This window comes from Notamacropus eugenii, chromosome 1 (genome assembly GCF_028372415.1).
Source record: "Notamacropus eugenii isolate mMacEug1 chromosome 1, mMacEug1.pri_v2, whole genome shotgun sequence".
Classification (NCBI taxonomy): domain Eukaryota; kingdom Metazoa; phylum Chordata; class Mammalia; order Diprotodontia; family Macropodidae; genus Notamacropus; species Notamacropus eugenii.
Genome location: NC_092872.1, coordinates 46966921 through 46988622, shown reverse-complemented (window position 1 = coordinate 46988622; position 21702 = coordinate 46966921). Strand labels below are relative to the sequence as shown.

General features: G+C 44.1%; 1 protein-coding gene across 3 annotated transcripts in view; it reads left to right on the top strand.

Moving 5' to 3' along the window:
* Nucleotides 1–21330, top strand: part of MVP (major vault protein) — a 34754-nt gene extending 13424 nt beyond the window's left edge. For all 3 annotated transcript variants that reach the window (XM_072599087.1, XM_072599088.1, XM_072599086.1), the window contains exons 4-15: nucleotides 6646–6769; nucleotides 7457–7588; nucleotides 8153–8247; nucleotides 8969–9205; nucleotides 9299–9583; nucleotides 12166–12410; nucleotides 12547–12744; nucleotides 14030–14416; nucleotides 14860–14976; nucleotides 19746–19872; nucleotides 20354–20542; nucleotides 21059–21330. In XM_072599087.1, coding sequence (XP_072455188.1) covers nucleotides 6646–6769; nucleotides 7457–7588; nucleotides 8153–8247; nucleotides 8969–9205; nucleotides 9299–9583; nucleotides 12166–12410; nucleotides 12547–12744; nucleotides 14030–14416; nucleotides 14860–14976; nucleotides 19746–19872; nucleotides 20354–20542; nucleotides 21059–21211 — 2289 coding nt within the window. In that variant the 3' untranslated portion in view covers nucleotides 21212–21330. The remainder of the gene's footprint in view (nucleotides 1–6645; nucleotides 6770–7456; nucleotides 7589–8152; nucleotides 8248–8968; nucleotides 9206–9298; nucleotides 9584–12165; nucleotides 12411–12546; nucleotides 12745–14029; nucleotides 14417–14859; nucleotides 14977–19745; nucleotides 19873–20353; nucleotides 20543–21058) is intronic.
* The last annotated feature ends 372 nt before the right edge of the window (nucleotides 21331–21702 follow it).

The window sequence follows — 21702 nt, the reverse complement described above, 5'->3', positions numbered from 1 at the left end:
CTTTCCCTCCCTCTCTCTCTCCCTCCCTCCCCCCTCCCTCTTCCTCTCCCTCCCTCTCCCTCTCCCTCCCTCTCTCTTTCCTTCTCCCTCCCTCTCTCTTTCCTTCTCCCTCCCTCCTCCCTCCCTCTCTCTCTCTCTCACCTTTTTTCTAGATCCATTCTAAACTCCCTTCTCCCTTCCCGTCATCTGCACTGGAAAAAAAAATTCCTTATACTGAATATGTATAGTCAAAAGCAATCTCCATATTGGCCATGTCCAAAAACGTGTGTCTCATTCTGCACCAGATTTTAAGATCATCACCTGTCAGGAGGTACCCACCATGTTTCATTGTAAGCCCTCTAGGATTGTGATTGGCTCAGAATTTAATACTTCACAATTGTGCTCTTTTTTCCTAAGACTAAATATTCCCAGTTCTTTCACCTCCTCCTAATTTGACATGTATTTTCACTCTCTTGGTTGCCCCTCTCCGGATGTCCTCCATTTAGTCCTCCAGTTTAGGACATGAGTTACCCAGAACTGAATTTATATTTCACACGTGTTCTGACCAGTTGAGATTATCACTTTCACTAGTTATAGACAGTTCACTTCTGTTAAGGTAGGCTAAGACAGCATTAAGTTTTGGGATGTTTTCCTGGTTCTCCTACCTCTCAGTCTCCTTTACTGTCTTTTGTGTCATCTCCATGCGAATCCCCATGCCTTATTTTTACTATATACTATCTTGCCAACATCATGATTTCATGGGGTTCAGTTAGCGTCCTATGCAGAGGATCCCCAGGTCTATCGATCCAGCCCTAGTCTCTCAGTTACTGTCTCCAATTGCTCCTCAGACTTTCTTCTCCAGACTCTGCTCCTGTCTCTGAACTTTCTCGATCATGCCACAGCAGCCTTCCCACCCTAGAAATTCATTCTGTCCCTTGGTCCCCTTACTGACCTTACTGAGTGTCTTAGAGGGAAGTTTCCTGATTGGCTGGTTCCTCCAGGCACCTCTGTTTTAAAGAGGGTACCCAGGCTAGCCATATCTTCGTTCCCCAACAGGGCTCCTCTCCTGGCTATTCAGACTTTTTCTACTGTCTTTCCTCCCTTGCCTTTCCTCTCCTGACCCCCCGCCCCCCGTTTTTGTTTCTTTACATGTGTTGTCTTTCATTAGTATGAAAGCTTTTTGAGGGCAAGGAATGTATTTCTTTCTGCATATATTTGTATCCCTAGGGTGTACAGGTGTTCAGAGAAGATACCTACTGCCCAGCTCTCAACTGTGGCTCCAAAAAGCTGTAGCATGGGCAGTAGCCACATGTCCTAGTAAACAGTTGCAGCAGACGAGCTAAACCAGGTTGAGGGTAACTGAGGGGCCTTAAATCCCTTGGTGATTTGGGAGGGTGTCTAACTCAGGCAGGTGAAGACTTTCTTGAGTGGAATGGTCAGATGAGAACAGTTTGTTCCAGCGGCCATGAAGGTGGCTGAAACAGGTGCTATGGAGCTCTTAGAGCTTGATCAGACACTGAAGATGCCAAGGTCAGCCACTGCATTTTAGGCCGTTACCAATCATCTTGACTCTTGTCTTGGCATTGGACTTCAGTGACGCTGAAAGAGAGTGAAGCTGGCAACTTCACACAACTTTGCCTCCCTCAAATCCAGTTATGTGCAAATCAAAAGACATTGCCCATACCATTTTACTATTTTTGCCTACCTCAAAGTCCTGTGGTAATAGGCAAGTGATGAATCAGCAAGTGATGATACGCTGGGAATATAGTCACACCTTGAACACAGGGGGCCCAGAGCTTAGGGTCCTTTTCTCACTGGATTGAAACAGCAGTGGGATTTGGCAACCCCTTCACTATCTGAGCAGCCTTTTTTAAGGACCATGCTACTCATCTCTTGGCATGAGGAAGGGGCTAGAAAAGGTACCCATAAAATCATCTGCTTTACCTAACCTACATTTATTGTGGGAGGTGGATACTGTGGGAAATGATTAACTTAGACCCTCTTTTGTTTTAAATCTCTAGCTTATTTTCAATCAGCATAATTCAGTTTGATATGATTCCGTAAGGGTTGTGATTCTTTCTGTTATACTTATCTATTGATATACATTGTCAGCAGTAATATATATTTACATATTTTTATTTGGGAATTAGATAAAGTGAGATAGATTCTTTCTTATAATAGGCCCTAAAACTTTTCAAGATTTTAAGTTCAATCGCCTGTTATAAAGTTCACTTCCTCAATCATAGGCATAAAACTAGAGAACCTCCACCGTTTCTGCTGAGTAGGTAACCAAGCCCAGTGTAGTGGAGATGACTCAATGATATGGAAAGTCTCCCAGCTATTTTTGATTGTCTCTCCACCTTATTCCTTTGCTGGGGAGACAGGCCTAGGGGCACTTGACCAACGGGTGACCCTGTCTTCAAGTTGCCAGAGCTGCCCACAACTCTCTATTTGCCAATATGGGGCCAGTGAATGGCTATCAGCTCTACCCATTTTTGGAATCCTCTACTGGTCATTGATTTGTAGGCATGAACTGAAGTTTTCCTGGATGGTCAAGTTATAAGTCTATCAACCAACAAGACCTCTGTATTTTACTTTGCCTCATCTGTATCTTCTGAGTATCACACACTATAAAACTAAAGCTCTGGAAGAAGGGGGCATCTCAGATGGTGAAGAAGATCTGAAGTCCTCTTCATCAAGGGTGGGTGGGATGGGAGGGTAGATCCCTTTAATAAGTGGTTATTGGCTCAGAGCTCTGCCTCAGTTTCTTTTATCGTAGATTGGGTGTTTTTGGCCCCTACACTATCCCACCCTGAAGTCAAAACACAAAAAATGTGCAAAACTTTTTCAAAGACAATTCCATTCTGTGTTGGTACGTGGAATGTGCGCGTACTCATGGACAACATAAAATCCAGTAGACCTGAGAAACAAACAGCTCTTATTGCAAGAGAACTCAGCAGATATTCCATCCAAATAGCAGTCCTAAATGAAGCAAGGCTGGCAAATGGCCAGCTTACCAGAGTCAGAGGTGGACACACATTTTTCAGGAGTGACCAGCAGTGATGGGGAGAGCAGTGAAGCTGGTGTAGATTTCGCAATCCACACTAAACTAGTCAACAAGCTTGTTTGGTGTGCAACGTTTTGCTCACAGATGACGGAGCACTCAATGCAGCCTCTAAGGCTGAGATGCAACGAAGTATAGATTGATTCCCTGCTGCTTGTACTACTTTTGGCCTAACAATTAATACCAACAAAACAGAGGTCCTCTACCAGCCAGCACCACTGGTACTGTAACCATCAGTGACAGCAAATAGAGAAAATTTTAATGCTGTGGACAAATCCACTTACCTTGGCAGTATACTTTCAAGAGATTCACACATAGATAATGATGTTGATGCACGCATTGCCAGAGCTAGCTGTGTGTTTAAGAGGCTTCAGAGGAATGTGTGGGAGAGAAGATGTATCAGACTGACTACCAAACTGAATGTCTACAGAGCAGTTGTGCTGACCTCGTTGTTATATGCCTGTGAAACCTGGGCAGTCTACCAGAACCATGATGGGAAACTGAATTGCTTCCATTTGAATTGTCTAAGAGACTGAAGATCACCTGAAAAGGTAAGATATCGGACACTGAGGTCCTTTCTCATGCTGAACTGCCAAGCATTTCAGCCCTACTGCGGAGAGCACAACTCCAGTGGGCTGGCCACGTTGTTTGAATGCCAAATGCACATTTGCCTAAAAGACTATTTTACAGAGAACTCACACAAGGCAAACGCTCACATGGAGGCCAGAAGAAACAATATAAGAATACTATCAAGGCTTGTTTGAAGAACTTTGGAATCAATGGGAGACACTGGCAAAGGGCTACCCAGCATGGCATTCCCGAATCAAAGAAGATGCCATACTCCTTGAACAAAGCAGAATTGTAGTAGCTCACAAGGAACATGAGATGTGCAAATTTAAAGACATCTCCACTCCAAATGTTCATATGGACTCTTTTTGCCTTCCAAGCTTGTATTAGTCTAATCAACCCCAGCTGGACACACCTCGACCCCGACATAGGGATGTCATTTTGTTTCTCATCAAGTATGAAGGACAACAACCAACCCCAGTGCACATGGTAAATGCTTGTTGACTTGTACATAATACATTTGACCCATATTGAGCTTGTAAAATAACCACCTCAGGTCCTTTCCATGAGAGTTCTTGTCTACTCATACATCCCAGTTTTACACTTGTAAAATTTTTTATTTGTCTTTTAACTAAAGTGTTGGACTTTACATTTAATAGGATAGAGAAAAAAAATTAAATTTGGCCCACTTTTCGGCTTGTTCCAATATCCATGGATCTCTGTTATTTCGTGAGATATATTCATTCTTCCTCATGGGATCTGCATGTTTCCCAAACACTAAGGATAGCATCCTAAAGAGGGCCTTCTGCTAGGCAACTCCTTCCAGGTGGGTGTTACTATATTTTATTTTTCACTTCTAGTCTTTTACTGACTTCTGAATCTCCCTTACTGCGAACTTATTTCCCACATCTGTCTGTCTTGTTCTCAACAACATTGTGAAAGGTTTTTACTAGTGCCCTGCTGAAATTTGTCCATGATATTCTCCAAATCTAATAACTTAAAAAAAATTAAACCATTCAGAATTAGTCATTCTTAGTGAACCCATACTGGTTCATAGTAATGACTGGTTTTCTTTCTAATGATCCACAAACGACCCATTTAAAAATTTTGTCAAGAATAAACTTACTAGCTTAAAATTTGAGAATCTGCAATGAAAGATTTCATTCTTTTTTTTTTTAAATGAGAACATTTGAACGTCTCCAATAATACTTCCTCCTGTTCCTTGTGACTCTGCATAACTTCGTCATTTTTTGATTGCGTATGCAAGTTCTCTCAGGATTCTGGAATAGAGTTCACCCTGACAAAGTGGCTTGACCTTAATTGAGAGCAGTCCTAATCTATCTTACCACTTTATCTCTTGACTTTTGTTTCAATTCCCTGTTAACCATTTTTATTCAGTCTTTCCCAGTCTTCTTGGTAGGAAAAAAAATTGAGTAATTCTGCCTTCTTTCAGCCGTTATTATTGTGACATCTGCCTTGAGGAGTGGTCTCTTGCCTTCTTCCTATTGCTTCATCTTCATTTTTAAAACCCAATTTTGCTGTCATTAATTTTTATTGCAAGTCCCAGCTCTTTCAAGGGTTTAGCCTTGGCATTTTTACAGATTAGATACATTTTTGTATTTTGTCTCAGTTACTTTGCTCATTTGCTTTTCCAAATTCAGAGTTTATCAGTGATGTCTCTACATAACCATTTGATCTCTCATTAACACATTTTTCTTACTCATGGGAATCATTTATATTCACCAGTAGAATTTATTCTTGAGAGGTCCCAGCCTTTTTCTCCCTTCTCCCTTCAGTCGTTTGTTACCCTTCCTTAAGAATTTCAGGCTTTGGGATCTTATCTATCCTTTCTCTGAACCCTTTGAAATATGTTCTTGTAGAAATGAGGCAGGCAGACTTCAGAAAAACCTAGAAAGACTCACATGAAGTGATGCTGAGTGAAGTGAGCAGAACCAGGGGAACATTGTGCATAGTAACAGCCACATTATATAATGACCAACTTGGATAGACTTAGCTCTTCTCAGCAATGCAGTGATCTAAGACAACTCCAAAAGACTCACAATGAAAAATGCTATCCACATCCAGAGAAAGAATGTGGAGTGAGAATGCAGATTGAAATATACCATTTTCTCTTTTATTTCTTTCTCTGGGTTTTTTCCCTTTTGTTCTGATTCTTCTTTCACAACATGACTTTCTGTGCCCAACATGAAGTAGAGCATCCCGAGCTCGTATTGGTCTGATCAGCCACAGTCGGACACACTGAAACTTCACTTTTATCATGGTGATGTCATTTTGGTCCTCTTTGAAGATAAAGGACAACAACCAACCAATGTAGAAATATGTTTAATGTATTATACATGTATAGCCTATATTTGCTTGCCATTTTGGGGAGGTGGAAGGGATGGGAAGGAGGGAAAATCTTGTGAAAGTAAATGTTGAAAACTATCTTTACATGTAATTGGGAAAAAAATGCTTTTAAGTGGGGAAGAAAAGAAATATGTTCCTGTAAAATTAAAAGGCATGACAAAATTATCAGTATTCCTATTTGTTATCCTAGTGACAGATAGTTTTCACTAAATGTTAAAACAGCACCATCACTTCCTCCCAAGATCCCAATAATTTCACCAACACCAAGAGTCTTAATTAGCCTCTTTTTATGGAAGAGTAAACTGAGGTTCAGAAGGATTAAGCAACATATCCAAGGCTATACAAAGCTAGTAATTGGAAGAGCTGGGATTCAGACTCTGATCTTAGGATTTCAGGACAATGCTTTGTCTACAGTAGTGTGATACTTGGACATATTCCAATTCACAAGGTTCACAAAACTCTCCACTGATAGATAGTTTAAGGAAAACCAGACCTAAAGATAATGGAAGGAAGAGATACTGCTAAAGGTCCCTTTTCAACCCTCTTGGTATATGGCAGAATTTGATCATCTAGTTCCAAAACTGTGGTCCCACCTTGAATTTTGGATCTTTGAGAGTCCTAGTTCTGAGGGCCCTGGAGATGGATCATGGGTTTCTCTTCTCTTCCAGGACATAACCCCTCTGCAGGTGGTCCTGCCCAATACAGCGCTGCACCTTAAGGCCTTGCTTGACTTTGAAGATGAAAATGGGGACAGAAGAATAGCTGGAGATGAGTGGCTGTTTGAAGGACCTGGTACGTCTTTTGGTCATTGACTTTATGAGACGGGTAGGAAACCTTTGACTTTGAGGCCACGTGTAGCCCTCTAGGTCCTCGAGTACAGCCTTTTGACTGAGTCCAAGTTTTACAGAACAAATCCTTTTATGAAGGGGATCTGTTCTGTGAAGTTTGGATTCAAAGGGCCATACCTGAGGACCTAGAGGGCCTCCAGGCTGCAGGTTCTCCACCCCTGACATAGGACTTGACCCCAATCTGGAGGTTTCACCCAGGGTAGGGTAGAAAGGATCCCTGATCACTTGCCTCTCCTGACCTTTCCTGTTATCTCCCTTTCCTTTATTTTATCAGTCATGAAAACAAACCCCAAACTCTGAAATAATTTTAGAAAGAAATTTATTAGATCATTTGGTAGAGGGGAGAGAGAGAGAGAGAGAGAAAGAGAGAGAGAGAGTGCAAGCAGGAAAGGGTGTGGCTCCCTATCCTCCACGCTCTAGAAAGTTTACTTTATCTAGGATCCAGGACCTGAGATGAACTCAGGATTCCTTGTAGCCACCTCTGGCATTCCTGGAAAGTGACTGAGGTCAGGGCGATGTCCTGGGTTCAAACAATCTCTAGTCATATAAAGTTGGATCTAAACAATATGATACTAAGCTTTCCAGACAGTATAATCAAGTGTTTCCCACTCTTTTCATGCCAACCTTCTAGGCACATACATTCCTCAGAAGGAGGTAGAAGTGGTGGAGACCATCCAGGCCACAGTGATCCGACACAATCAGGCTCTTCGACTCCGAGCCCGGAAGGAATGTGAGGACCGGGATGGCCATCAAAGGGTGACAGGTAAGCCATGAGAGCAGGGCTAGAGGCAGGTGAGTTGGGAGTGAAGCAGGGGGAAAAGAATGATGTGGAGTAGGGAGAAGAAGGATAAAGGTAAATATGTTTATAAAGGGAAGGGTTGGGGGAAAAGAGGAAGTTTGGAGGAAACTGTGGACATCGAGAGCCCAGTTCTCTCTAAGAAGTCCCAGGATCTTGGCAGAGGCCCTAAATGGGGACAAGTTGCAGCGTATCTGAAGGAAACTGGAAGATTGTATACATACTGACAGTTCTGAAGTCTTCATTTCAAAGGGATTTATTCTCCCAAGGTTCAAGACCAGCCTTTAAAAAAGAAAATAAAGAAAACATTGCTGAGGTCAGAAGGCAAGAGAAATGAATGATGAGGAATGGAATTTGTCAGCTAGAACTTTGTCAGATTTTTGAGACTAGAGACAGGTAGCATCTCAGTCCTTGCACCCTGCTCTGTTGCCCTGGGGAGGGGCATTCATGACCAGTACCCAGTGAGATAGTCTTTTCAGGGTTTTGCCAAGCTTCTAAACCTTTCACATGACTCTCTCCTTCCTTGCTTAGGGGAGGAATGGCTGGTACGCTCCGTGGGGGCTTACCTCCCAGGTGTGTTTGAGGAAGTTCTGGACGTGGTCAACGCTGTGGTCCTCACAGACAAGGTATGCATGCTCTGGGGGGATGGGAGGAACCCCACAAAGACTAAAGAAAACTGGCTAGGGAGACTGCCACAGTCAGTATGGTTTGGGGGGGGATACGAGGAGATGCATAGGAGTGTCACAGAAGATACCAAGTAGTGAGCGTTCCATGTTCACTGAAAAATGGGAGTGCAACCCTCTTTTCAAGAACCTCTTGCCCAGTGGTTCTTAACCCTGGGGTCTCTAGAGTTTTTTGTAAATTTTGGTAACTATATTTCAATAGTTTTGGTTTCCTTTGTAATCTTATACGTTTTATTTTATGCATTTAAAAACTCCATTCTGAGGGGTCCTCACACTTTACCAGGCTCCCAGAGGGTCCATGGCACAAGAATAATTTAACCTCATTCTAACCTGACTGGCAGGTGTTGGGGAGTCACCCTGGAATTAGCATAAATGGAAAACCTTTTTATAGCAATATAGCCCCTTGGATCAGGGAGGAAGCCCTCAGGGGCAAAGGGTCAGAGTTCATATCAGGGTCAGAAAGGGTAAGAAAGGACGAGGCATTGATGGTCAGGATTGTTGTGAGGGTCAAACGAACCAACATGCAGAATGCTAGCGAACCTTAGCTGTTGTAAAGGGCAGCTCTATTGCTAAGGCAGTTGTGGTCCCCGAGTGGGAGATCACATCCTTTTGGATTGTTTTGGAGGCCAAAGGTCCTTCTAGTTTCCATCTCCCTTCTCCACAGATAGCGCTGCACCTCCGGGCGCTGCAGAACTTCCGGGATGTGAGAGGCCAGCCCCATCATACAGGAGAAGAGTGGCTGGTCACTCAGGCAGACGCAGAATCCCACGTGCCTGACGTTTACGAGGAAGTGCTGGGAATTGTGAACATCACTACCCTGGGTCCACGAAACTACTGTGTGATTTTGGACCCAGTAGGGCTCGATGGCAGGAACCAGCTGGGACACAAGCGTGTGGTGAAGGTGAAGGGGCTGGCAGGGTTGGGGTATGTACGGGAGGTGTGAACCATTCAGGGAGAGATGTTCATTCCCTGTCTCTGTGTCTTTTCCTGACAGGGGGAGAAATCCTTCTTCCTTCACCCTGGAGAGAGTTTAGAGGAAGGGATCCAGGAGGTATTTGTGCTGTCAGAAGATGAAGGGCTGCTTCTGAGGGCCCTCCAGCCCCTGGAGGAAGGAGATGGTGGAGAGAGGGGTGAGAAAAGGCGGGCCGGAGACCGCTGGCTGATTCGGGGACCCCTGGAATATGTCCCCCCAGCCAAAGTAGAAGTCATAGAGCGACGACAGGCCATCCCTCTGGATGAGAATGAAGGCATCTATGTGAGAGATGTCAAGACTGGCAAGGTGAGCCTGGAACCCAGGGTAGGACTCACTGCCAAACGCAGATCTGCAACTCAAAAATGGTAATAATAACTAGAATTTTAATAGCCCTTTAAAGCTCCTGAAAACTTGACCTATGCTATCTCTTTTGGTCCTGACAACCACGCTGTGAGGAAGGTGCTGTTGTCTCCGTTTTGCAGAGGAGGAAGCTGAGGCAGACAGAAAATGACTTACTCAGCTCACAGAGCTAATAAGTGTCTGAGGCTGGATTTGGACAGAGATCTTCCTGACTCCAAATCTGGCACTCTCCCCATGGCGCTGCCTTAACTGATCTGAAACTGCCTCAGCTGCCCGAATTAAACCTCAGCCTGCCACAGAATTGGCTGTGGAGCTACAGAACCCCATGCCTGCCTCCAGGCTCCTGTGGAAACACTTTCGTACTTTGTCTCCCTTTTCTGACACTTTACCTCACTTCTCGATCAAACCCCTCATTTTTTTAGATGAAGAAACAGAAAGCCAGAATGGAAAGGTAACCCTTCCCTCAGTCAGTCAACAAATCCAACAGCTGATAAGTGACAAAACTCTAATCTAATCCAATAAACATCTATTAAGCCCCTACTATATACCAGGCACTGTGCTGACCCCTGGGGATACAAAGAGAGACAACAGTCCCTACCCTCAGGAACCCCACAATCAAATGGGGGTGACAACATGCAGACAGCTGTGTACAAACAAGCTGCGTACAGGTTCCCTAGGAAGTAATCCACAGAGGGAAGGCACTGGAAGTAAGGGTTGAAAATCAGGCCATTCAGGGCTTCCTAAAAGGGGGATTTGAGCTGGGACTTGAAGGAAGCTGGGAGGGCAGAAGTGACAAGGTATAGCATTTCATATAGAAGGGGAACAGCCAAAAAAAATGCCAGGAGCCCAGGAGAAAGTAAACCGAAAGGCCCAGTCAGTGGTCTTCTCACCAAATAATTCTGCCAGACTTTGTTCTAATTTTTTTTCCGGTTTCTAATACTAACCAGAGTAAAGCATATAAACGGCACAATCCCAGACTGACTTGGGTTTCCCATGTCTTTTGTCTTCTGGCCCTCTCCACACCTAAAACACCATATCCATTTCCTCAAGGTCCCAGAAGGGAAAATGGTGTCTTCTAAAAATCTCCCCATCTTTATCATGGCATATCATTTATAAATGCGCATATTCCCTTTTGCCTTGGAAATAAACTCTGGGAAAGCTGCTCCTGTGGTCAGCTGCATAGGGCTGCATGAGAGTAGGAAAAAGGGAAAATACCTACAAGACTGAGAGTGAGCAGGTCCTTGTGACTAAGAAGACAGTACTAAAGGAGATGTCCAGGCAGCAGCTTCCAGGCTTAAGGACTGAGGGGAGGGCTCCATTCCTTCTATCACAGGTTCATTGAGTTGGGAAGATTCAGGAAGTAAGAGTTTTTCAGAAATCCTAGTGCTTAAGGCAAAAGTCCCCTGGAGCTTGGTTTGAAGAAAGAGCTAAAATCCCTTAGAAGCAGGCTCACATCAGCCAGGCCTAAGATGGAAGTCTGTATTTTTACCAGACGTGCTCCCAGACAACTGTAACGTAAAATAACCCATAGTTACGTAGGATGGTGAGTGCCATGGTGATACCTGCTCCTGGGGAGGCTAAAGCCGAGACCTGCAGATTGCTTTAGTTTCGGACTTCTGAGTTCCACCAGGATTAAAGTTGATCAGGTGTTGACACTAGGTTCCAAACCAACGTTGTGAGTCCCCAAGAGTCAGGGGCCATCAGCCCTTGACCGTTGTTGGAAAAATGGAGAAGATCAAAGTATCCATTCAATGGTGGGGCCAGGCCCTGTTGTACTACAGCCTGGGTAAGGTAAGGAGACACAATCTCAGAAAAAAAATCCATATTTTTTTTTGGGTACACAATTCTTCTGGAATTGCCTTGAGAGCCCAGCTTACTACCAGCCACCTAAGACAATTAAAATGGCCAGACTATAAGGGCAGGCACACCATATCTTATTTAATCTAATGCCTTTTCTAGGGCCTAGCCCAGTGTTCCACACATTAGCTCCTTATTGAACTCAATTCATTTGACATTTGTTAAGGGAAATGAAGGCACAGTGCTATGTGAGGATTGGGGATGGGCAGGGAGAAGATTATGACAGATGGGAGGGAAATTGGAGAAGGATTAATGGAAAACATAGCATTTAAACTGAGCTTTAAAAGTTGAGTAGGATCTCAGTCGTCATGGGGTGGCATTTCAGATGTTAGGACCTTAGGCTTTAGAGCTGAAGTGAACCAAAGAAATCACCCAGTTTCCACCTTATCCTCCCCTAGTTTTCTGTATACAGGAGGAAACTGAGGCCCAGAGGAAGAAAAAAACTTGCCCAAAGTCATTTAATGAGTTAGTAGCCAAGCAGGGACTGAAACCCAGGGGTTTTATTTTTAATGTAATTCAATACATGTTTATCAAATGCCTACTAGCACCTAACACTGTGCTGGGTGCTGGGGGAGGTAAAAAGGCAATGGAGGGTAAAGCTTTAGATTCTTTTATTTCTTCATCCCCTCCCTCTTCGGAGAATGTCTTCTTTACTGCAGTCTCTTCTCTAGGTTCGGGCTGTTGTTGGTAAAACCTATATGCTGACCCAAGATGAAGAGCTGTGGGAGAAGGAGCTGCCACCTGGGGTAGAGGAATTGCTGAGCATGGGGCGGGACCCGCTGGCAGACAGGGGTGCAGTGGGGGAACCAAGAAAGGGTGGTCCCCTCCCCCCCAGAGATAAGACTCGAGTTGTGAGCTACCGCGTTCCCCACAATGCAGCTGTCCAGGTGTATGACTACAGAGAAAAGAAGGCACGGTGAGAACCATGAGGAGAAGACTGTCCTACCTTGGGGGGGGGGGGGCGGCGGAGTTAGGGGATTCTCCCATCACTCTTGGGATCAAGGGCTGTGAATGACATGTCTCTCTTGGGCTGACCCCTCAACCTTCCACAGGGTTGTGTTTGGGCCAGAGCTGGTGTGCCTTGGCCCTGAGGAGCAGTTCACAGTGTTGTCCCTCTCAGCCGGCCGGCCCAAGCGCCCCCATGCCCGCCGGGCGCTCTGCCTGCTGCTGGGGCCTGATTTCTTTACTGATGTCATCACCATTGAAACAGCAGACCATGCCCGGCTACAGCTACAGCTGGCTTACAACTGGTAAGTAGGGGTTACCATGGACTCATGGGCCCCTCCCAGGACCAGCTCTAGCTATGTAGATGGAGGAGTGGAAGAGTGAGGGAGGAGGGAGGTGAACCCACCTCCAGTCCCCAGGTAATATAAAGGGAGGTCCCTAGGAAATCGCCAAGAGTCAGACTGATGTGAGCTTAGAACACGGAGAGCCTGGGACAGATGCCATACTCTGCTGGATGCTGAGGATACAGCAGTAAAAATGAAACCATCTCTTCTCCCAAAGAGCTTATGGTCTTTCAGAAGAAGAAGGACGCTAGAATTTAGGGTAGGGGAGCATTGTGAAAGGCTTGGTGTAAAAGGCTGTACTTAAGTTGAGTCTTGAAGGAAATGAGGGAGTTTATGAGGCAGAGAGGTGAGCAAGAGGAGGGTACTCCAGGTGTGGAGATTGCAGATGACAAAGGCACAGAGGAGGGAGATCATTGCTGTGGGTGAGGAACAGCAGAGAAGTCATTTTGAACCATAGCACCTAAGAATGCTAATAATGTGTAATGCAGCCAGACAGGTAGATTCAGACTAGGTTGTGAAGGACTTTAGAAGCCATACAAAAGAGCTAAGTGGTACAATTGATAGAGCCCTGATCCTGGAGTCAGGAAGACCCAAGTTCAAATACATGTCAGCTGTGGGACCTTGGGCAAGTCACTTGACCTCTATTTGCCTCAGTTTCCTCAGCTGTCAAATGAGAATAACAATAGCCCCTACCCTCCAGGATCAGATGAGATAATATTTGTATAAAGCACTTAGCTTTATACCAGCTGGGGGCAGCTAGGTGGTGCAGTGCATAGATCGCAGGGTCTGCAGTCAGGGAAACTCATCTTCCTGAGTTCAGCTGTGTGACCCTAGGCACGTCACCTAACCCTGGGTGCCTCAGCAGTATCTTTGCCAAGTAATCCCCAGGTGAGGCTTTGAAAAGTTGGACATGACTAAAATGACTGAATAAAAACCAGTCCAGTGCCTAACATACAACAGGTGCTAGATAGACACTAAATTATTATTGTTAATAATGCCCTGGAGTGTGAATGGGAGAGTGACATAAGGAAAAGTGCCTTTGACCACTGTGTGGAGGCAGATTGGAGCAGGGTGAGATGAGTTAGGGAGACCGTTTAGGAGTCCACTGTGGTAGTCCAGGTGAGCAGTAATGAGGGTCTGAGTGAAGGTGAGCAGATCCTGACTCCCAGACAGAGGCCTAAGGAGAGAGGAGCTTCCCTTTCTAAAGGAGGAGATGGGACCCCTTTCTTTCTTTCTCTTTGCATAGGCACTTTGAACTGGGAGACCGCAGTGACCGCCAGGAGGCTGCCCGACTCTTCTCTGTCCCAGACTTTGTGGGTGATGCCTGCAAAGCCATTGCCTCCCGGGTGCGGGGAGCTGTGGCCTCGGTCACTTTTGATGACTTCCATAAGAATTCAGCTCGCATCATCCGGATGTCTGTCTTTGGTTTTGAGGAAGTTGAGCACAAGGGACCTGGGGAGGCTGCCATGCCTCAGCCCCGGGACCGAGCTGTCTTTCCCCAGAACGGCCTGGTGGTCAGTAGTGTGGACGTCCAGTCTGTAGAACCTGTGGACCAGCGGACCCGGGATGCTCTGCAGCGAAGTGTCCAGCTGGCCATTGAAATCACCACCAATTCCCAAGAAGCTGCAGCCAAGTGAGTAGAGCAGATGGCTTTTCCCCACGCCCCCTCTACCACCCAGTTCCCAGCTTTTATGTCTGTAGCACCCAGTCCTTTGTATATTGAGATCCCTGTGTACTTAACGTCTAGAGGCTTCCTCAAGGAGGCCAGGTAGCATAATAGAGTCAAGAAGACCTGAATTCAAGTCCATCCTCAGACACTTACTAGATGTGGGACCTCGGGAAAGTCATTTGACCTCTGTTTGCCTCGGTTTCCTCAACTGTCAAATGGGAATCATCATAGCATCTACCTCCCAGAGTTGTTGTGAAGATCAAATGAGACATTATTTGTAAAAAATGTAGCCCAGTGCTTGGTACATAGTAGGTGCTTAATAAGAAATGCCAGTTTCCTTCCTCCCCACAATGTCCTTGTCCCTCACCCGGACTGACTCCCATTCTTCCCATCTCCTACGCTCTCAGACATGAGGCTCAGAGACTGGAGCAGGAGGCTCGGGGGCGGCTGGAGCGGCAGAAGATCTTGGACCAAGCAGAAGCTGAGAAGGCTCGAAAGGAGCTGCTGCTACTTGAAGCTGAGAGGTAAGGAGAGAAGAGGGCAGCTAGGTGGTAGAGTGGTTAGAGCCCAGGGCCTGGAGTCAGGAAGACTCCTCTTCAAACAGACACTTACTAGCTGTGTGACCCTGGGCAGGTCACTTAACCCTGTTTACCTCAGTTTCCTCATCTATAAAATGAGCTGGAGAAGGAAATGGCAAACTACTCCAGTATCTTTGCCAAGAAAACCTCAATTTGGGTCACAGTGAATCTGAATAACGGGAGAAAAGTGGAAGAAGAAAGACTGGAGAATGCAAAGAGGCCTCCTTTGTCCCTCTGGCTATCAGCTTCCAGCCTCCTGTTACTCTTACCTTCCAGTGTCACCAATAATTCTAAAAACTTAGGCTTAATTATGAACCAAAACAATAAAATGAGTGTACAAAAGACATGACTGAAATCTTCTCCAACTCCCCTGAGCCTTTTGACAAAACAGAACTGAAAGAATGAACAAAAGTACCAGCAAATAAGATTGTTGTGTCCCTTTCTGGGTCTATAGAAATCCTACCACCTTTTGGCGCTTGTCCTTCACTTTTTTCTTGTACGCCATTGTATAGTTTTAATTTTGCTAATATTACTTTGCATCACTTCTTCGGTCTTCCACTTTTTAAAAGCACCTTGTTATTCCTCTATGTTAAGATCCTACAATTTATTCCACTATTCTTCAACTTTTGGACATAGGAGTTCCTTCCATTTCTTTATACCTAGTACACCTCTCTCCCCTGAGCTCCAGTTCCATCAAATATCCAGCCGCCTGCTTGGCATCTCCGCCTGAAATGTCCCACCACGTCCTCAGACTTATCTTCCAAACTGAACTCATCAGATGTCCTCTAAATCTGTCTCTCCTTCCAACCTCCCTGTGTCTGATGACACCGTGAGCCTCTAGTCTCTCCCCTGTGCAATTTTTCTTCACATAGGAAAGGAAAATGGACAAAACTTGGCAGCTGATTGACTATAGCAGTGAGGGGAGGGGATTTGGGAAGAAAGAAGAAAGAACCAGAGACATTGTGAAGTTTCAAGTCTTTTTTTCCTTCCTTCTTAAAGGTGCACCCCTTTCGCCAGTTACCACTACATCCGATCCATCGCTAAATCTTTTCTGTTCTGCAAGCATTCTTCTTTTTGTCTCCACTAACCCTATCACTACTCTGATGTGTTAAACCCTTGCCTGGATTATTATAGCCACTTAATTGGTTTCTCTGCCTCCAGACTCTCCCCATTTCTAATATATCCTTCATATAATTGCTAAAATCATCTTTATAATTCACAGGGCTGTTGACTCCCCCTTACTGCTTTTCATTCCCTTCAGGGTAAAATAGAAACTCCTTTATCCTGATATGTAAGGTGCTCCACAGGTCTGGTTCCAACCTGTTTTTCCAGCCTTATTTCTGCTTCCGTAAAGGGATGCTCTGGCCAGACTGAACTCTTTGATGATCTGTCTTGTGTTCATTTGCTTCTGTGTATTTGAACAGACCATCCTCCAATCCTTCCTCAATTCACTCTGTTGATCCTCTCATATCAAAGTTCCCTCCTCCAAGAAACCTTTCCTAATTCCAGCTAAAAGGGATCGCACTTGTCTCAAATTCTCCTGGATTATTTTGGATCTCTCTTTCCCCCACAATATTCTGCCTTGTTTCGGATCCCACTTATCAGTTGGTATGTTATATTCCAGGGTCTTTATGTAGTGTCTTAATATTCCCATCACTTAAAACTTCTGAAAAAGAAATAAAAAAGCACTCTATGAAGAGTTGCTGAAAAGCTTTTGTACATACATAGATAGGTCTTTTTCTGTTTTCTTTGGTCTCTTTGAGGTATTGGGAAATGCCTAGTCATAATATTATTACTAGGTCAAAGGGCATACAGAGTTTAGTAACTTTGGGGACATAATTCCAAATTCCTTTCCTTTTTTTGATCTTTTTTAAAATGTTATATTTTTTTTCAATCAGCAAAAATCCACCTTCTCTCCTTCCCTGTAAATGAGAACAGAAGAAAAACAGATCCCCTCCTACAAACATGCATAGTCCACAAAACATATTTCTGCATTGGCCATGTCCAAAAGGAAATTTTATTTGTACACGTGTGTGTGTGTGTGTGTGTGTGTGCGCGTGCGCGTGTGTGTGTGTGCGCAAAAAAGAACTAGATATACATATTTATAAATATGCGTATATTTTTATACACCTCTAGTTAAGATTTGTTTTGCTTAGGGACCAACCCTTCCCTTGATCTACTCTCCCTCCCACTGCTGCATCCTCCTTCTCCCTTCTGTTGCCTTGTAGTGACATGTACTGTGTGTGAGTGTAATCTTCCCTCCTTTGACCAACTTAGGTCAGTGCTCATCCACACCCACTGACAGAATTTTTCCTAGCTTTCCTTTCCCTCTTCCCCATTCCATTTGTGTATTCTCCTTTCAAGATCATCAGGAGCTAGCAGAACCACTCCCAGACCTTCTGTCTAGTTAGATTCTTTCTGTGACCCCTTGTGATGATGGGGTCCAGAGGGGACACATGTATCATCTCCCCATGTTAGAATGTAAGGAATTCATTCTTGTTTAGTCCCTTATGATCGTCCATTCCTATTTAGCTTTTTATGTTTCTCTTAATTCCTGTGTTTGCACTTTGAAGTTTTTCCATGGGCTCTGGTCTTTTCATCAGAAAAGCTTGGATGTACTTCCCCCTTTAATGATTATACTAAGTTTTCGTGGGTAAGTTATTCTTGACTTTAAGCCTATATATACATATATGTGCGTTATATATATGTGTATATATATATAACACATATACACACACACATATATACATTTACATATATGTCCTCTGCGTGTGGGTGGGTATGTGTGTATGTATCCTTTGCCTTCTGGAATATTGCATTCAAAGCTCTCCACTTGTTTCCAGCGATGTCTGCCAAATCTCCTGTGATCCTAATTGTGGTTCCTTAGCACTTGAAGTCTTTCCTTCTGGCTACTTGTGGTAATATTTCTTTGACCTGGAAGCTGTGTATTTTGGCTAAAATGTTCCTGAGAGTTTTCACTTCGAGGCCTCCTTTGGGAAATGACCAGTGCATCTTTTCAGTTTCTACTTTGTCCTGTGGTGCTAAGGCAGTTTTCTTTTCAGATCCATTGAAATAGGATATCTAGTAGGTTCTTTTTGTGGTCATGACATCATGATTCTTAAATTTTTTTTCTCCATCTGTTTTTGCTATGAGATTACATTTTCTTTTTAGTCTTTTGATTTGTTTTACTATTTCTTTTTGCCTTATGGAATCACTGGCTTCAGTTTGGTCCATTTTCAGTTTCAGGGATTTTGTTCCTCAGATTTTGTTGTTTTGTACCTCTTGTACCAATCCGTTAATTCCCTTTCCAAGTCTTTTTTCCATAGTTCTCATTTCTTTTCCAACTTTTTCTCCTAGGGTTCTCACTTCATTTAAAAAAAAACCATTTTTCAGCTCCCTTTTTTTAAACTGTTGCTTTATTCTAGAAATTCTAGTGGAATTTGTGCCCAGTGTGTTTTCCTTTGAAGCTTTGCTTGTAGATGTTTTAGAGCCGTCCTTGAATATCCCTGTCACCATAATAGCTTTTTATGTTGGGATTCTTTTTTTTTTTTTTTGGTTTGCTCATTCTTCCAACCAACTCCCTTCAAATCTGATGTTAGGTTTGGGCTCTGTTCACTTCCAGAGAGAAGTGGACTTTCTTGGGATACTGAGGGCTGTTATTCCAGGCTCCACCCTCCCCAAATTGATTCCCAGAATGGCTGTACCAGTTCACAGCTCTACTAACAGGACGTCAATGTGCCTGTTTTCCCACAGCCCCTCCAATATTTTTTTCCTCTTTTTGTCAGCTTTCTCAATCTGATGAGTTGCTTTAGTTTGCATTTCTTTAGTTGCTAGTGATTTGGACCTTTTTTTAATATGGTTATAAATAGCTTGAGTTTCCCCTTGAGGACTACTACTCGTTCATAGCCTTTTACCTTTTATCAATTGAGGATTGACTTTTATTCTTATAAATTTAATTCAGTGGTTTATAGCTCGGAAATGAGACCTTTTTCAAAGAAAATTTTCCTCCAGTTAACTGTTTCCTTCTAATCTAAGCTATATTGGATTTATTCAGAAATTCTTAATTTGATGTAATCAAAATTGTGCATTTTATCTTCCGTGTTTCTCTCTATTCCTTTACTTAGCCACAAACCCTTCCCTAGTCCATAGATCTGAAAGGTAATGTCTTCTTTTCCCCTGTAATTTGTTTATAATGTGACCCTCTTATCTAGGCCCGTCATCTATTTGGAGCATATCTTGGCTTCCAGGTTGTGAGGTGTTGATCTAAACCCAATTTCTTCCAGTCTGCGATGTGGTTTTCTTTTTTTCGTAGTGTTTTTTCTTTTTCAAAAAAATGTTATCTATTTGTTTTTAGCTTTCATCTTTTTTAAATTTTAAGTTCTGAATTCTCTCCCTTCCTCCATTCCCCTCCCCTACTCATTGAGAAGGCATGAAATATGATAGCCATTATCCATCTGAAATCATGCAAATGCCATCCAGTTTTCCCAACAATCTTTGTCAGATAGTGAGCCCTCATCTCAGTAGCAGGATCTTTGGGTTTATTGAGCCCTAAGCCACTGTTGTTGTTTGCTTCTGTGTGTTGCATCACCTAGCACTTATTAATAAGTGATGAATTATTGAAAGAAGCAGCTAGTCAGTAGGGGGTGGAAGTTTCAGGTAGGGATGGGAAGGAGATGTTTCTTTCCATGGATCTCATCCAACTTTTCCCTCCCAAGCACTGCTGTGGAGAGCACTGGGGCTGCTAAGGCAGAGGCGGAATCCCGGGCGGAGGCCGCTCGGATTGAGGGAGAAGGAGCCGTACTGCAGGCCAAACTGAAAGCGGAGGCCTTAGCCATAGAAACGGTGAGTGGGAAGCACCTTTAAAGGGCATCCTGGAGAAAAGGTTCCCTGGTTTGAGCCAAGGCAGAAGAGAAAGGAACTGGAAAGGAAGAGGGGAAAACACAGCATCTGAAATGTCCCCCCTTTGGTGCCTAGGCTCATACTAGTGAGCTTGCTAGGCAGTGGTCCTCCCTGCTCATGTTTCAAGCTCAGCTAAATTCATATCCTCTGCATAAAACCTTTCTGGACACACCCTCAGAGATTAGGCCTGTTTTTTGCTTTTCTGGGGCAGATGTATCTGAGCTGAACCATTTAGCATTCGATCATGGCTGTTTTCTCTTATCTTTGTTCTGTATTTGCTTCACATGTGTTTTTGTCCAACCTTAAGGGCTGGGACGTATCTGCCCCTCCACCAGTGCCAACCATAAGGCAAGGCACAATAGATTAGGGTGGTCACCCAGGTTGTCCCTTATGGCCCGGGGACTGACTGCATTTCTCTCTTTAGGAGGCAGAATTACTTCGAATGCAGAAAGCCAGGGAACAGGAGCTCATCTATGCCAAGGCTCAGATGGAGCTGGAACTGAACAAAGCCGAAAAACTGGCAGAAGTAGAGGTTAAAAAGTTCAAGGAGATGACAGAGGCCCTGGGCTCCAACACTATCCGGGACCTTGCACTGGCCGGGCCTGAGCTACAGGTAAGCCAGCCAGGAGAAATGAGGAGAGAGGCTGCTCCAGCTTGGGGGTGATCAAGAACAGGAAGATCTATTGTAAAGGGAGGTCTCAGCAACACAAAGAATATTCTTCTGTCCCAGTTGGGAAAGATGTCTTCTGAGGGTCAGAGGCTGTGTGTCTTTTGGGTGAGGAGGGCAAAAAATTGCCATTCATTTAGCTTGAAGAGTTTGGGGTTTTAGGAGGACTTTGGACCTCTTTATGTTAGACTAGAGACAGTTCTTAAGGTCCCTTTCAGCTTTTATGTTCCCTAATACTTATATAGTAGAAAGAGAATCAGAACACCTGTATACAAAGTCCCTGCCATGTGACCCTAGGCTAGTTAATTAACTCCACTTAACCCCAGAGACTTTTCTCAGGGAGGTGTGAGCAAAACACTTTGGAAAATTTAAAGATCTATATAAAGGAATTATCTCCTAAGGTTCCTTCTAACTCTAACATTCTATCATCCTATAATTCTTGTGTTTCCTTCTCTATCACAGGTGAAACTGCTCCAAGGTCTTGGACTGAAATCAACCCTCATTACAGATGGCTCCACTCCCATCAATCTCTTCAGCACAGCCACTGGGCTTCTGGGGCTTGGGGCACCTGGGCATCCTACTGAGCCAGAGAGGAAGAAAGACACAGGGAAGTAGGGACTTCTCCCGGAGCTCCATTGGAGAATTAGACCTCCCTGAGGTCCAAGGAAAGGGCTTTCTTTCTCTGCCTTAGTTTTCCACTGAAAAATAAACCTTTTTTCATTTATTTCATTTCATTTATGTGTTTGTTTCTCTGCTTCTCTCATTCAGTGCCTCATTCATGGGGATTTAAGGGGGGAAAAAGGACAAGATGGCTGTGATCCAGGAAGGACCATAAGAATTCCTCATGCCCTCTCCTTTAACCTGGGTAGGCTGCTGCCTAACTTGCTTTTTTCCATTTGTGGGGTGAAAGAAGCAGCAAAGTATAATATGAAAAACACTAGAGTTGGTATCAGAACACCTGAATTTGCATGTGCGACCCTGGACACTTCCCTTTCATCTCTGAGCCAGTTTCCTTCTACGTAAAGGAGATTGACCCAGTGGTCAATGGGCCGGCGTGTGGCTTCTTTCTCTGTACGCTGCATTTCCTTTCTTCACGTTGTAGTGTT